This window comes from Rana temporaria, chromosome 4, assembly GCF_905171775.1.
Source record: "Rana temporaria chromosome 4, aRanTem1.1, whole genome shotgun sequence".
In the NCBI taxonomy this organism is placed as follows: Eukaryota; Metazoa; Chordata; class Amphibia; order Anura; family Ranidae; genus Rana; species Rana temporaria.
Window position 1 is genome coordinate 382,387,111 of NC_053492.1, and position 16,824 is coordinate 382,403,934.

Sequence of the window (16,824 nt, forward strand, 5' to 3'; positions counted from 1 at the left end):
CTGCGCATAGTCTGTGCGCAGGCGCCGTATAGCGCTGTGAAGAGCCGAGACCTACTCCGGCTGTCTTCGGGGAGCGTGACGTGCCAGAGCCGGCCGTCAATCACCTTCCCTCTGGATAGGAACGCCCATTCCCCGCGGGGAGTCGGAATCTTCAATATACGATTGCACAGTGAGTACCGGGCTAAAAAAATAAATACAGGCATACTGTAGCTCGCGCTACTATGCCGAATTGTATGCTAAAATGTTGTTATGGAGGGTGAACCACCGCTTTAAATGGCAGCAGTAAAATGTTGTGTATTAAATTGCTTAGGAAGGGTCACTATACTGAAAAGCGTGACCAATCACCACCAAAAAGGTGTCTGTGATGCATGCTGAAAAAGAAATACGCATGCCACATGTGGCCCCCGGGCCACTGGTTGGGCACCCCTGTAATAAACTATAAGATATTGATATTTGTTTTGATGCATCTGGAAGATATTTAGCCCAAAATTCAGCCGTGGAGGTGGCATGCCGGTAGTGTATTGTGGCAAGTGCCCAGTGGACACTTTTATCATGGATTTTTTATTTTATTTTAACTACACAGTTATTCATTGATTCTGACATTGGCGCATGGGTATATTGGAAATATCTCCTAAACCATGGAAGTTTAGGAGATATTTCCAGCACCTACAAGTAAGCCTTAATATAGGCTTATCTGTAGGTAAAAGTGGTTACCTAAAAGTGGTTACAACCACTTTAAAGGGGTGTTCCAGGCATTTTTCATGTATATAAAATTTATTATTGTTTTAATAAACATGCACTCACCTGCTCCACGTTCCAGCGGCGCGCCGGCCGGAGCTCCGCTCCTCTCCCACCCTCTCCGGCCGGCGTCCTCATTGCTACTGTGGGCACCCGGCCGTGGCAGCTTTCGGCTTCAAGGCCGGGCACTCACTGCGCATGCGCGAGCGGCGCTGCGCTTTCTGATTGGACAGGCGATCGCCTGGGACCTATCACGTCCCAGGTGATCGGCCAACAGAGAGGGGCTGCCAAAAGGCGATATTCTGTATCGCCTTAGCTGCCCCTCGGCGGAAGGAGGAAGTAGGACAGGAAGTCCCACTCCTCCTGAAGCCCCCACTCCCCCCCCCCCCCAAAAAAAAATTACATGCCAAATGTGGCATGTAAGGGGGCGAGGAGTGGATTAAGCGGAAGTTCCACTTTTGGGTGGAACTCCGCTTTAAGTGTGTTCCCTCAGTGTGTTCTCACTGTATGGGGGCTGGGCTGACTGGAGGAGTAGAGAGATCGTTATTCCTAATCACTAGGAACAGTAGATCTCTCTCTCCTCCCCTGTCAGAACGGGGATCTGTCTGTTTACATTGACAGATCCCCATTTATTACTCCCAGGCACGTGCCTGAGACAACTCCTCAAAAGAGCTGACGTACACCTACGGCGACTTGCGGGAATGTGCGGTTATAACGACGGTGGCTGGTGGGCAAGCGGTTAAAGAATTGCTAAATATTTGATCTCTTATGATGCTGGACAAGAGATCTAGTATATGGGCAGCCTTAGTATTATTTTAAAGATCTCTTCTAGTCAGTAGTGATCTGCAAGATGAATACAGTTAGCTGGATGCCTTGTGAGGACCTCACTGACGGGCTCACACAACACAAAAGCCTTAAGGGAAATTGCTAAAATAATTGTATCTTTTTGTTTTTTGAAAGGTGCATTTCTTTGCACTTACATCAGTGATTTCTTGTTATGTCTGTAGAAATGGGAAACCGTTTTTTACTGTGTTTTTCAAAAGAACTGTTGAATTGTTAAATAAATCTTTCGCCCTTGAAAAACTCTTATCTTTCATCAGTTTAACACAGCCATCAATTCCTTTCACTGTATGTTAGGCTTACTCGATATTTTTTTTTTCCTTGTTGGACTTGGTAGTGGCATATACAGAGGTATTTTCATTCTGTAGTTTTAGTTTAGTCATGTTTCCAGCAATTGTTGTAAACTTTTATTCTTCTCTAATGTATGAGGAGTGGTGGTCGCAGCACTGAAGGTCCTGAAAATACTGGCTTTACTTAGAAATCACTTTACAAGTAAACTTAGCTAAGTCTACCGTCCATGAAAATAAGAGGTCTTCTTTACTGTCAGTTCCCACCCCGAAAACACAAATAGCTTGGAATTTTTTATTTTTTTTTTAAATAATACCTTTACCAACAAATATTTACTTCCGGAAGGTGTTGGTGACTCCGTGTTCTCATCATTCAAGAAAGAAACAAGTTGTATGCCTTGAAAAAGTATTGAAAGCCCTTGAAATTTTCCACATGTTGTCTTGTTGCAACCAAAAACGTAATTTTATTGGGATTTTATGTGATAGGCCAACACAAAATGCCACATAATTCTGAAGTGGAAGGAAAATTATAAATGGTTTTCCATTTTTTTTTACAAATAAATAGGTGACAAGTGTCGTGTAATTGTATTCAGCACCCCTGAGTCAATACTTTCTATAACCACCTTTCGCTGCAATTACAGCTTCAAGTCTATTTGGGGATGTCTCTACCAGCTTTGCACATCTAGAGAGTGAAATTTTTGACCATTCTTCTTTTTAAAATAGCTCAAGCTCTGTTAGATTGGATGGAGAGCGTCTGTGAACAGCAATTTCCAAGTCTTGCCACAGATTCTCAATTGGATTTAGGTCTGGACTTTGACTGGGCCATTCTAACACATGAATATGCTTTGATCTAACCCATTCCATTGTAACTCTGTAGAGTGGTTGAACCAGGTGAACCCATGGTGGCAGTTGCTGATGCTGCCTAAACCAATACGCGGTCACACAGAAAGGGGGTTGATTGGACTATCTCATTACTGATATTCTTGACACATACTGTATAGTATCATAAAAGTCATTTATTACATATAAAATTATACAACATTCTAAAAACCAGATGCCAGACCCCAACCAAACCAACAAATTACTGCTAACGGGTGACCCCAAGAAGTTTCTTTTGCGGTGGAGTGTGGCAAAATCCTCTACCGGTTTTGCTGATTCAACTGCTTCTTCAGGAGGAATTCCGTGTAGCAAATAATACAATAAACTTATAAACGATAATAACAAACAGCATACATATAGTAATCCATATTATCTGAACATTACATGGAATCAGTATTTGTAATAAATGGACCCGCTCACCCCGTTAAAGCCCTGGACCAGCGTAGGCTCATGAAACCCCCCCCCTCCCCGAGGCGAATGAGGGGGAATGGAGGTGTCACTCTCTATCAGAAGTAATATGATCATAATATAGTTATTAGAGCTAGCTCAAAAGTAAAAAAATAGAACGCCGCTTGAAGGTAGTGCATAGTGGTGCTCTGGCTGTATGTTTAGGGTCATTGTCCTGCTGGAAGGTGAACCTCTGCCCCAGTCTCAAGTCTTTTGCAAACTCTAGTAGGTTTTCATTTAGGATTGCCCTGTATTTGGCTCAATCTAACTTCCCATCAACCCTGACCAGCTTCTCTGTTCCTGCTGAAGAAAAGCATTCCCACAACATGATGCTGCCACCACCATGTTTCATGGTGGAGATGATATGTTCAGGGTGATCTGCAGTGTTAGTTTTCCGCCACACATAGTGTTTTGCTTTTTGGCCGAAAAGTTCAATTGTGGTCTCTTCTGACCAGAGCACCTTCTTCCACATGTTTGCTCTGTCCCCCACGTGGCTTCTCGCAAACTGAAAACAGAACTTCTTATGGCTTTCTTTTAATAATGGCTTTCTTCTTGCCACTCTTCCATAAAGGCCAGATTTGTGGAGTGCACAACTAATAGTTGTCCTGTGGACAGATTCTCCCACCTGAGCTGTGGATCTGCAGCACCTCCAGAGTTACCATTGGCCTCTTAGCTACTTTCTATGATTAATGCTCTCCTTGCCTGGCCTGTCAATTTAGGTGGACGGCCATGTCTTGGTAGGTTTGTAGTTGTGCTATACTCTTTCTATTTTAGGATGATGGATTGAACATTGCTGCAAGGTTATGGAGAAAGTAGTTGTACAACAGCTGCAACTGCATTTAGACACCTATAAATTACTCGATCCGTTTCAATCAGGCTTCCGTCCGGGTCACGGAACAGAAACGGCGCTGCTCAAAATATGGGATGACGCTCTAGAGGCCGCAGACGAAGGAGAATCTTGTCTCCTGATACTGCAGGACCTACGCGCGGCTTTTGACACTGTAGGCCACGGACTACTACTGGCTAGGCTAGCTGAAGTAGACGGAGTCGCTGAAGGTGTTTTACCCTGGTTCTCCTCCTTCTTGGAAAACCGATCACAAATAGTGAAACTGGGGTCGTTCACTTCTGAAAAACGTACGGTGTCATGCGGAGTCCCTCAGGGATCTCCCTTATCGCCCGCATTGTTTAATATCTATCTTCGCCCGCTCTTTGAAATCATCAGTAACCAGAAGTTACTTTACCACTCCTATGCAGACGACACACAACTGTATTTCCGCATCTGCAACAAAAAGGATCATTCTCTTGGACTAGAGAAATGCCTCACTCTAATAGATAACTGGATGACAAACAGTTATCTTAAACTCAATGGTTCAAAAACAGAACTTCTCCTGTTTCACGCTAACCGGAAAAATCACCCCGCGTCAACATGGACTCCCCCGCCCATTCTGGGTAAAACTATCACCCCTAGCACCAAAGTCAACAGTCTCGGAGTCATTTTCGATACCTACATGACAATGGATGCACAAATAGGGTCAGTAGTCAGCGGATCCCACCATCTGCTGCGCCTACTACGCAGACTCACTCCCTTTATCCCGAAAGAGGACATTGCAGGCGTGGTGGGAACAATCATCAATTCCAGACTCGACTACGCAAATGCCCTCTATCTAGGACTCCCCAAATACCAAATCACTTGTCTGCAAGTCGTTCAAAATACGGCCGCTCGACTAGTGACTGGAAAAAAAACATGGGAATCAATCTTACCTTTACTGAGATCCCTTCATTGGTTGCCAGTAAAAGACAGAATCACTTTCAAGGTACTCTGTTTAATACATAAGTGTATTCAAGGCAACGCCCCCAAATATCTATGCGAAAAAATAAAAGCCCATAACCCCAATCGCATTCTGCGATCCACCAATCAAAACCTCCTCCAGATACCCAAAGCCAGATACAAGTCCAAAGGAGATTGAAGATTTGCAGTCCAGGGACCTCGCCTGTGGAATGCACTACCAACCACCATCCGACTGGAGTCGGACCACTTGGCCTTCAGGAGAAAGATTAAAACCCATCTCTTCTGAGGTCAAGGGGTTCCTTACCCATGAAATGGATACAGCGCCCAGAGGCGATTCAGTTTGCATGTGTTGCGCTTTACAAGTCTCTCTCTCCCTCTCTCTCTCTCTCTCTCTCTCTGTGAGATCTCTAAACCTTGGGATATTTTTTTATAACCCAACCCTGCTTTAAACTTCTCCACAACTTTATTCTTGACCTGTCTGGTGTGTTCCTTGGCCTGCTGTTTGTTCACTAAAGTTAATTAACAAACCTCAGAGGGATTCTAGAACAGCTGTATTTATACTGAGTTTAAATTACACACAGATGGACTCTATTTACTAATTAGGTGACTTCTGAAGGCAATTGGTTCCACTAGATTTTAGTTAGGGGTATCAGAGTGAAGGGGGCTGAATACAAATGAATGCCACACTTTTTCGGTATTTATTTGCAAAAAAAAAATTGAAAACCATTTACCATATTTTCCGGTGTATAAGACAACCTTTTGTACTAAAAAATATCCCCCAAAAATTGGGGGTGGTCTTATATGCTGTAATACGTCCCTGTATGCAGAGTCAGACTGTGGGCGTCCATTGTTCAAAAGCCCTGCCTCCTCCTCATCCTGTTCCGTGATAGGCAGAACACTCAGTTTCCCAGCAGAGCCTGTGTTCAGTGTTCCGCCTATCACGGACGTCCTCGGCCTCGGACGAGAGGACGTCCATGATAGGCGGAACACTGAACACAGGCTCTGCTGGCAAACTGAGTGTTCCGCCTATCACGGAACAGGACAAGGAGGTGGCGTGGCTTTTGAACAATAGACGCCCGCAGTCTGACTCTGTATACAGGGATAAGGTATGGAAATCGGCACAGTTAAGTATGCAATGGGAACAGTGAGGTGAGGTATGTAATGGGCACAAGAGGTGAGGCATGCAATGGGCACAGTGCGGCTACCCCTCAGCTTCTAGACAGACTAGTCAGAAGGGGGTCGTCTTATATGGTGAGTATATCCCAAAACCAACCTTTTAGCTGGTAAATTAGGGGGTCGTCTTATACGCCGGCAAATACGGTATCATTTTCCTTCCACTTCACATTTATGTGCCACTTTGTGTTGGTCTATCACATAAAATCCAAATAAAATACATTTACATTTTGTAACATGACAAAATGTGGAAAATTTCAAGGGGTATGAGTACTTTTTCAAGGCACTATTAGCCAGATTCAGGTAGACCAGCGTATGTTTAAGCGGGCGTAGCGCAGCTCATTTGCGCTACGCCAACGTAAAATAGAAATGCAAGGCCAGTATTCACAAAGCACTTGCTCCCTAAGTTACGTTGGCTTAGCACAAATGGCCCGGCGTAACCCCGCCTAATTCAAATTAGGCAGGTAGTGGGCATGCTACATGTAAAGTAACCGTGACCCCATGTAAATGAGGGCCGTTGGTACGGCGCATGCGCGCGCATGCTCAGAATCACGTCGCAAATACTCAATGCTTTCGACGTGAACCTAACCTACGCCCAGCCCCATTCATGTACGCTTACGCAAACAACGTAAAATACGACGGCTGTTCCGTCGTCCATACCTTGCATGGGCTGCGCCATCTTTTTGGTGGTTTATCTTTACGCCGGCGTATGTTTTACGTAAACGGCGTAGCTTACTGCGACGGGCATACGTACGTTCGTGAATCGGCGTATCTAGCTCATTTACATATTCGACGCATAAATCCACGTACACGCCCCTAGCGGCCAGCATACATATGCACATAAGATACGACGGCGTAGGAGACTTACGTTGGTCGTATCTTGGCAACAGTGAGGCGTATCTCAGTTTAAGAATGCACGCAAAGATACAACCGCGCTCATTCGGACTTACGATGGCGTATCTACTGATACGCCGTCGTAAGTCTCTCTGAATCTGGCTATTTATGTATGCCTCCAATGTATGCCTCCAAATTTTTATTTAAAAAATCCACATTAAAAATATAATAGTTAAAATTTCAACTTTTGTGTATAAATAAATATAAAAAATACATTTTTTTTTATTTATTTTTTTCCTTTTTTATTTTGTTTGCTTTCTGTGAGGTAAAATGTTGTTATATTGTGTAAGATATTTTCTTTCTTTCTTTATTTGGATCATTGATGTTTATGTAATGTTTTGCTTATTTCTAGTTAAAATGTTGTATGGTTATTACGTGCACATACAAGTAAGTTCTGTAAGGTCCTAAAGAAGCAGGGGCCCCCACGAAATCTTAACTGGAATATGTTAGGTTGATGGTGTAACTATGACCTCTTTTACAGCAAGTTGAATGTCTTTAACATATACAATATGTTTTTATTGTGGATTTTTGTAATGAAAATTCACACATTTTAACTTATGTGTGTATACCATTGGAGGCATACGTAAAGTCCCATGCAACTTGTTTCGTTCTTGAATTGGTATCTCACCAGAATGCAATCTTGCATTCGCCTCTTGGAAGTGTTGGAAGCTGGTGCTGGGGTCCGTATTTTATTTTTATTTTTATTTTATGAATTTTTTTATGTTTTTCGAAAATGCCAAAAGTGTACCTTTACCTTAGATAAATGTGTACACCAATCTGCTATTCAAGCAACAGCCATTGAATAAAGGCCCTGGAAGATTGTGCTTCATGGAGCTGAGTATCCTGTAACTGCTTACTGATGGATCCTCGCTATAAACTGGGCATCCTCTATGATTGATCGCCTCACAATTCAATGTAGCTTTCTGTGTTGCGCCTAACATCCTTAGAATGTGACATTGGGCACCTCACTAATCCCTCCATCCAGTGGAGAAGGGTTGACATACCAACCTCTTCAATGATTTCTCAGAACCAAGGTAAGTTCTCAAAAAAAGGATGTGAATAAAAAAAAGGGACGTTACTGATAAAAATTGTGAGAATCCTGGAGTTCACCGTTCAAGGGGAATTGAAATCCACAGATATCAACCTCAGCTCCAGGGATAAGGCACAGACCTATCCGTGGCTTCTTCTAGGTGCTGGGTCTTTGGCCATCTTGATTGGCCAGTAGGGGATGACATAACTCCTATGCATGCGCACGGTGGTTTGGTTATTCCAGCATTGGAACACTACCTTCTAAGGTGGGGATCACACTTAAAGGGTCACTAAAGGATTTTTTTTTTAGCTAAATAGCTTCCTTTACCTTACTGCAGTCCTGGTTTCATGTCCTCATTGTTCGTTTTTGCTCTGATGTTGCTGTAATCCTTCTCTGTTCTGAACACTTCCTGGTTGTCTGTTTCCTGATGAAAAAAGTCATGAGAGCTTTCTCTCTGTGGTCACTAATCAAGGAGGTGTGATTACTGTGTGTCTAAAACCCCTCAACACCAATCAGTTTCCTTTTACAAACCATCACTTCCCTGTATTGCCCTGTATTGACAATAGCAAAAACGAAACTGAAACTGTAGGTACATTATATGATTGATTTTTATCTATTTTTAATCGTTTTTAAAAGGAATCGGTTAACTATTATGTCTCTATACCCTGTAAACAGTCATTTTAGCAAAAACATTATTTACTTTTACAACTCCTTTGGAGCGGCTCACAGCAGAGGTCCGTTGCGTCCCCATTAACCGTTTCAAGTCCGATTTCAGTCCAAATTTTTGGTTGAATTCGGACCTGAAACGGACCGGAAGACGCACAGGTCACCTGTGTAATTCGCACCGGAGCCATTCCAGAGATGTGTGAATTGCTCCATAGAGAGGCGGTCACAATCTCCTGATATGCAAATTGGATGCGGGGAAACCCACATCAAATTCACAATAGTGTGAACCCAGCCTAAAGAAGATTGGAAACAGGCAGGTACGTTTGTTTTATTGCAAAAGAGACATTACCTTAACCTTACTAGTGTATTGGATGCCTTCTTCTACCTTGTCTGTGCTTTTAAAGGCCCTTACACACAATCAAATTTTCAGACGAGAATTGTGTGATGGCAGGATGTTGTCGGATAATCCGACTGTTTGTATGCTCCATTGGACAATTGTTGTCGGAATTTCCGACAACAAATGTGGAATAGCATGCTTTTAAATTTTCAAATGTGCCCTGTCGGATTTTCCGATCGTGTGTACACAAGTCTGTCGAAAAAAAATCCAAAGTACAAACATGCATTCTCAGAAATAATGCTGACCATAAGACAACATTAGCAGAAGTTTTCCAAAGAGATGAAAAACCACATAGTTTTGGGTTTGTTTGATGACAATTCTTTGCCGTTTGTATGCAAGACAAGTTCACGGCCAACGCCCTTCGGACAAAAGTCCTTTGCTTTGTCCGCGGAAAATCCAATCGTGTGTACTAGGTTTTAGACTCCCTGGGGCAGATTCACAGACGAAGTACGCCGGCGTATCTACTGATACGCCGGCGTACTTTCAAATTTTCCGCGTCGTATCCTTAGTTTGAATCCTCAAACCAAGATACAACGGCTTCTGGGTTCGATCCGACAGGTGTACGGCTTCGTACGCCTTCGGATCGTAGGTGCAATACTTCAGCGCCCGCTGGGTGGAGTTTGCGTCGTTTTCCGCGTCGGGTATGCAAATTCGAAAATTACGAGGATCCACGAACGTACGCGCGGCCGTCGTATTTTCTAACGTCGCCTGTAGTCGGCTTTTTCCAGCGTATAGTTAAAGCTGGTATTTTGCGGCGTATAGATAGACTTGCCATGTTAAGTATGGCCGTCGTTCCTGCGTCGAAATTTTAATTTTTTTTTATTCGTCCGTGAATAGGGATGGACGTAACTCACGTCTAAGTTCAAAAAATGACGTCGTTGCGACGTTTTTTTGCGCAAAGCACGGCGTGAAATTTCTGGACGACGCATGCGCAGTTCATTCGGCGCGGGGACGCGCTTCATTTAAATGAAACCCGCCCCTTAATCGCCGATTTGAATTCCCCCGCCAGAAATACACTACGCCGCCATAATTTACGGCGCAAACTCGCTGAGGATTCGAATATACGCCAGGTAAGGTACGGCGGCGTAGTGTATGTGGATCTGGCCCCCTATCCACTTCTGCAGTCCCTTGAAGTAGTCCAAGCCTTCACAAGGTTATGTAAGCTTCCCCTTTGCCAATGTAACAGCTCAGGCCTGCTGCTCAGGTAAAGTTGAGACCTTTTTATAGAAGAGATAATGGTCTCTCTTTTTCATTACGTAGAATTAAAAAACAACTCCTATTATTACCAGCAGGGCCTTCGCTCACCTACTCCTACAAATGAATAATTGCCAATGTGCCTGTAAATTATTATTCTTTTGTAGTGCTGCTACTTGTATTCAGTTTTGCTCATTCACAACAACATGCAAACAATTGCTCAAATCATTGCATAAGCCAGAGAATTATCTTGTCGATAGCCAGCATAACAAGTAATAAATGCTTCACATTTTTAGTACATAAAGGCGTGATTCTTGTACTGGGAAGCCACCACATGTTTCATTGTGCTAATCAATTAACTTCATTCTCTTTTCCTCTCATAGTTTAGTGTTGCCAAATTCCAATGATGTCACATTTTTTATGTGTTTTCTACACGCAGTCATAATGACCACTCTTAAATTAAAGTTTGATTTGCCCTGTTCCTGCTCCAGTAATTCTTTCCTTTTTGTGGCCTAATTTTCAAACCATTTTCATTTCATTTTTGTTTACTTTTCTAAATCCTAATGAAGTCCTTATGCCCCATACACACGAGCGGAAGCAAAAGTCTGATGTGAGCTTTTCATCAGACCGTTCTCATCGGATGGACCGATCGTGTGTACACGGCATAATGCTAATAGGGCCCATTCACACTATTGTGGGGCATTAGCATATGTGCGTTAAAGCAGAACTTTTATTTGCATGGGCTGATAAACCGAAATATTTACTGGCACTCAAGCATCACCCTTTGATGCCACTTACTGGCATTTGTCCTGTGTGTACATGTGGCTTTTGTACTAAAAAGTTATGGAAGAAGATGCTTAAGTGCCAGTCAATATTTGGGTTGGTATGGGGTCTCCAAACTTTCTTAACAAAGTGCCAGTTTGTCCTTCAGACATTTGGGGCGCCGGCCTGTGCCCAGTGGGAGTAAACAATGCCCCATCTTTGGTATTGGAGGGAAGAATAGTGCCCCATCGTTGATGTCAGTGGGAGGAATAGTGCCCGATTGCTGGTGTCAGTGGAAGGAATTATTTCCCATTGTTGGTGTTAGTGGGAGGAATAATGCCTCAAGGGCCAAATAAAGGCAAGCAAAGGGCCACAGTTTGTAGACCACTGCTCTAACCCAGGGAAGAGGGACTACGACTGTGCACTACATATAGGGTGTGGGGTATAATGAAAGGTTGAGCTGTGCTGCAATGCATGTCCATTGGCAATGTAGGTTAGGCCTCTTTCACACTATGGATTGTATGTCCGTTTTATAATATCCGTATTACACCTATTAACGGACGTTTATTAACGGATTTAATAACGGATACATACGGATAAATATTTTACCATTCTTCCTTTATTGAAAACAGATAATGTTTATCCGTATATATCCGTATACATCCGTTATATCATTCCTTTCTAACGTCCGTTAATAAAAACCATTTCACCCTTTCTTGAAGTCCAGCTCCAGAAGTCTTTACTGAGCATGCTCAGTAAAATTAACGTCCGTTAACATAACGGACATTTACGGAGACATTTACTAACGTCCGTGCGCCATAGACTCCAATGTTAAAATATAACGGACGTTAATATATCCGTTACTTGCAACGGACAAAAAATGGACAAAAAATAGTGCAAGACCCGTCACATATTCCGTTATAACTAACGTCCGTACGTTATAACGGACTATTACGGATCTTTACGGAACATAAAAAAATCCCATAGACTTTAATGATATTTTATAAAGGACGTATAACTTCCGTTTTTTAACATTATCTGACGGATTTTAATACGGATTATTAAAACGGATTTATTTTGTAGTGTGAAAAGGGCCTTAGGAATAAAGCCCACTACATCACATCAGACACACAGAACATGTTTATGACAATGGAGTAGTGTGAATGGTAACCTCAAATAAAAACATATTTGCCCATGTAACTGTGTATCAAAACAAAACTTTACTTTTGGAGAGGGATGATCCTTTCTACATAGTAAAAGAAGTAGGGAATTTAAAAGAACAGCTGGAAAACACCTCTTTAGGGCCCTTTCACACATTCAGTGTGCATTTTTGTTCCATATTACTGTATAGGTTTATATGCATTTTAAATGCACTTTTTTCATGTACTGTGCAAACTGCTGGGAAAAAAAGTGTAGAATAGGGTTCTCTATAGTGTAGATGCGCTAAAACACATATGATAAAATATATGATAAATTCTGTGTGTATGCTATAGATTTTAGCGGGCCTGCCTAACACAGAATAAAAACACAGAATGTTTCTTGTCCGATATGCAAAAAAACTTTAAGCTTTAGCACATTAAAGAGAATTAGCCACAAAGGAATGATTGGGATTTCCAGTTAAAATGCACCTTTGTGCTGTACAGCAGGACAGGTGTGAAAGGTGTGTCTGGGCCCTCAGGGTTTTCCTTTTCCATGGGGCAGGTGGTGGAGGGTGCTGTTCCTGTCTGTGGTGAGACAAGAACATTTATGACAGCAGATTACTACTGCCTGTCTTGTCACATGGCTCAGGGACATCTTCTCTCAAAACCCAAGCAGCACCGGTCTCAGGGAGCCCACTGTAGAAGATGGAAGTATATTAGAAATGTCTACGAAATATCAGTTTGTAGTGAAAGATGTAAAATACTTGCAATGTTATAATGTCTTTTGGTTGTTTTGTGTTATTAGGCTCACCGGATACTTGTCCTGTGGTTAATGAGTGGTATGTCTACCGTGGAAACCAACTGCAGACACCAGAGCTTGTTCCAGCTGTTCCATTACCTATTCCAGGTAACTTATTCACTTATTCACATACAGAGTGAAGCGTGGGATGTTGGGAAGGAGTGTTAAGTTGAATCCTCCCCCAGAGGGCACCGCCCCCGTTATAGGGGGTCCCCGACTTACGAACGCCCGAATTACGATTAACTCCTACTTACGAAAGGGACGTATCTGCCATTCTGCATATGCACGGCCATTTTCGACGGCGGGTACATTTGACGTAACATCGGAAAACTACGTATACTGTTCTGCGCATTCGACGGAAAACATCAGAAAATTATGTAATTGCCGTTCTACGCATGCAGTTTCCGACTTACGAACATTTTCGACTTAAGAACAAACCTAAAGTCCCTAACTTGTTTGTAAGTCGGGGACCCCCTGTATATAATTGTAAAAACAAGTGTACTGGACCCCCAAACCATCTGAGACATAAGGCAACTTCCAATTAAGAAAAGTATATCCAGCAGTATACTTTATTGTGAATAATTGTACACAAAACGTAAAATTGAATGGGACTTTGTATGTGCCTTCTAGGCTATATTAATCTCCAACTCTTTAAATATTAAATTACATAAACTTTTATTTCATATTAAAAACAATTAAAACATATATGTTAAAAACATATTCACACATGTGATGATCATGGTAGTATATCTTTGGGCCTTAGGATTCCATGTATTGGCCAACGTGTTTCATGACCTGCCCCGCTTCATCAGGGCCTTGAATCCTCTAAAAGGTACTGTAATTAATTTCCAAACCTTCAATAGAACATTTATGCATTGCTATTATGATAGTGTTATTATATGATTGATTGATATATTTCAGTACTATTCTCATTTCATCATGTAATGTTTTACATTTATTTATAAACTTAAAATATACAGATGTTATATCCACCAAGGGTATCAAAGACAGAGGAATGGATTGAAAATTGTATATTAATCTATATGTTTGTAAGTGTTATAGTTACCTGTATAATCAATGTGTGAGATATTGGTATCACCTAGTCTGCCAGGTCCGTGGGAAACACAACTCAATCCTCCAAAGTCCGTCAATATTTGCAGATATTATCAGATGTATAGATCTGCATGTTGGAATGTTGTGTTCAAAAAAGAAACATGATGTTACGTTTCAATTAAATAATATAGGGAAGAGGGGAGATAAGGGGAAGGAAAAAAGGGAGGGAAAGGGATGGGGGGAAAAGGAAAGGAGAGGAGGAGGGAGGGGAAGGAAGAAGAAGAAAGGTGAGGAGGGAAGAGGGGAAGGGGAAAAAATAAAAGGTATGGGGGAGGAAGAAATGGGGAAAGGGGGAGAGGGAAAGAAAGGGAAAGGAGGCTGAGGGAGGAAAAAGGGGAAGGGGGAATCTAACAGGAGGGAGGTAGGAAAAAAGGGGGGAAGAGGAAAAGAGGGAAAAATGGATAGTAAAAAGTGGGGGAAGGGAAAAGGGTGAAAGGGGAAGAAAGACAGGGGGAAAGGGAACAGGGGGACAGGAGGGAGGGTAGGAAAGAAGGGGGGAGAGGGAGAAGGGTGGAAAACAATGGTAAAAATCGAGGGAAAGAGGGGTTGCGAGTGAAAGTGAAATGCAGGGGGAGAAAGAGAAATTTAGAATGCAGGGGATAAGTTAGTCTTCACTGTCATATATCTGATCCATGTTACATAGGACTTTAAAATCCAATCCTATTTTTCTTTGTTTTCCACCCTTTCCCCTCCCTTCTTTGTCTCCCCCCTCCCCCTCCCCCTCCCCTCCTGTCCCCTTTCTTCCCCTTTACCTCCTTCCTCTCCCCCTTTTTCCTTCCTTCCCCCCACTTCTTACCCTTTGCCTTTTGCCCACCCCTCCTGTTTGACCTTTCCCCCTCCCCTTTATTTCCCTCTCCCCCCCTCCTTACCATACCCTTCACTTTTCCCCCCTCCCCCTTTATTTTTTCCCCTCTCCCCTCCCTTTTTTCCTTCCCCTTATTTCCCCTCACTTGTGTTCCCTATATTATTCAATTGAACCTTAACATCATATTCCTTTTTTGAACACGACATTTCAACATGCAGATCTATACATCTGATAATATCTGCAAATATTGACAGACTTTGGAGGATTGAGTTTCCCACGGACCTGGCAGACAAGGTCATACCAATATCTCACACATTGATTATACAGGTAACTATAACACTTACAAACATATCGATTATTATACAATTTTCGATCCAATCCTCTGTCTATGATACCCTTGGTGGATATAACATCTGAATGTGTTAAGTTTATAAATGAATGTAAAACATTAGATGATGAAATGAGAATAGTACTGAAATATGCTTTTCACATGATAACTATGATAATAGCAATGTATAAATGTTCTAATGAATGTTTAAAATTAATTAAAGTACCTTTTAGATGAACTTAAAAGAATTCCACAGCAAGAGGTCCTCTTCCACTATTCTAATGCCTCGTACACACGACCATTTTTCTCAGCAGGAAAAAAAACAAATAGCCAAATTCAATTGGGGGCGCCGCATATTTAAGGCGGCGTAGCGTATCGTATTTACGCTACGCCGCCTTAAGTCAGAGAGGCAAGTACTGTATTCACAAAGTACTTGCCTCCTAACTTACGGCGGCGTAGCGTAAATGGGGCCGGCGTAAGCGCGCCTAATTCAAATGAGGATGAGGGGGCGTGTTTTATGTTAATGGGGGGTGACCCGACGTGATTGACGGTTTTTACGAACGGCGCATGCGCTGTCCCTGTGTGCATTGCTCCAAAGTACGCCACAAGGACGTATTGGTTTCGACGTGAACGTAAATTACGCCCAGCCCTATTCACGGATGACTTGCGCAAACAGCGTAAAATTTTCAAATTTCGACGCGGGAACGACGGCCATACTTAACATTGACTAGGCCAGCTATTTGATGGAATAACTTTACACCGGAAAACGCCTTACGTAAACTGCGTATCTTTACTACGACGGGCGCACGTACGTTCGTGAATCGGCGTATCTAGGCATTTACATATTCTACGCCGAACTCAACGGAAGCGCCACCTAGCGGCCAGCCTAAATATTGCACCCTAAGATACGATGGCGCAGGCTGTCATATCTTAGCTAGGTTTAAGTGTATCTCAGTTTCAGAATACACTTAAACTTACGACGGCGCAGATTCCGAGTTACGTCGGCGTATCTACTGATACGCTGGCGTAACTATTTGTGAATCTGGCTAAAAGTTTTTCCCGACGTTATTCCTCTCCAGCCTGACTTGCATACACACGTTCATGAAAAAAAACGTCTGACCAAAGCGCAATGTCATACAACACATACGACGGGACTATAAAGGGGAAGTTCCTTTCAAATGGCGCCACCCTTTTGGCTGCTTTTGTGCTGCATACTTGATTCTGAGCATGCACGTTTTTTCCCCCCTCGGAAAGGCATACACACAACCGTTGTCACGATGAGAAAAAGACTGACGGGAAACACGACAAGAAAAAAGAGAGCTGGTTTAAAAATCTTTGCAGGCATTTTTTTCGTCGAGAAAGCTGCTAGGGAGCATACACACGACCAATATAAAAAATGGCAGTTTTCTCATCGTGAAAACCAGTCGTGTGTGTACAAGGCATTAGTCATCTGACATTAGTAAGCTAAAAATTGATCACTATGACTTTCTGCACTTGGTTTACCCTAAGTGAGCCACAACCTTTCTTCCTGTTCTATTAAAGCA

At 42.5% G+C, this 16,824-nt stretch overlaps 1 protein-coding gene across 1 annotated transcript in view; it reads left to right on the plus strand.

Annotated features, from left to right (window-relative positions):
• The window catches only part of FAM120B (family with sequence similarity 120B), a 219,847-nt gene that overhangs the window by 23,164 nt on the left and 179,859 nt on the right, over positions 1-16,824 (plus strand). The window contains exon 4 of the mRNA XM_040351053.1: positions 13,041-13,142. Within this exon, the coding sequence (XP_040206987.1) occupies positions 13,041-13,142 (102 nt within the window). The remainder of the gene's footprint in view (positions 1-13,040; positions 13,143-16,824) is intronic.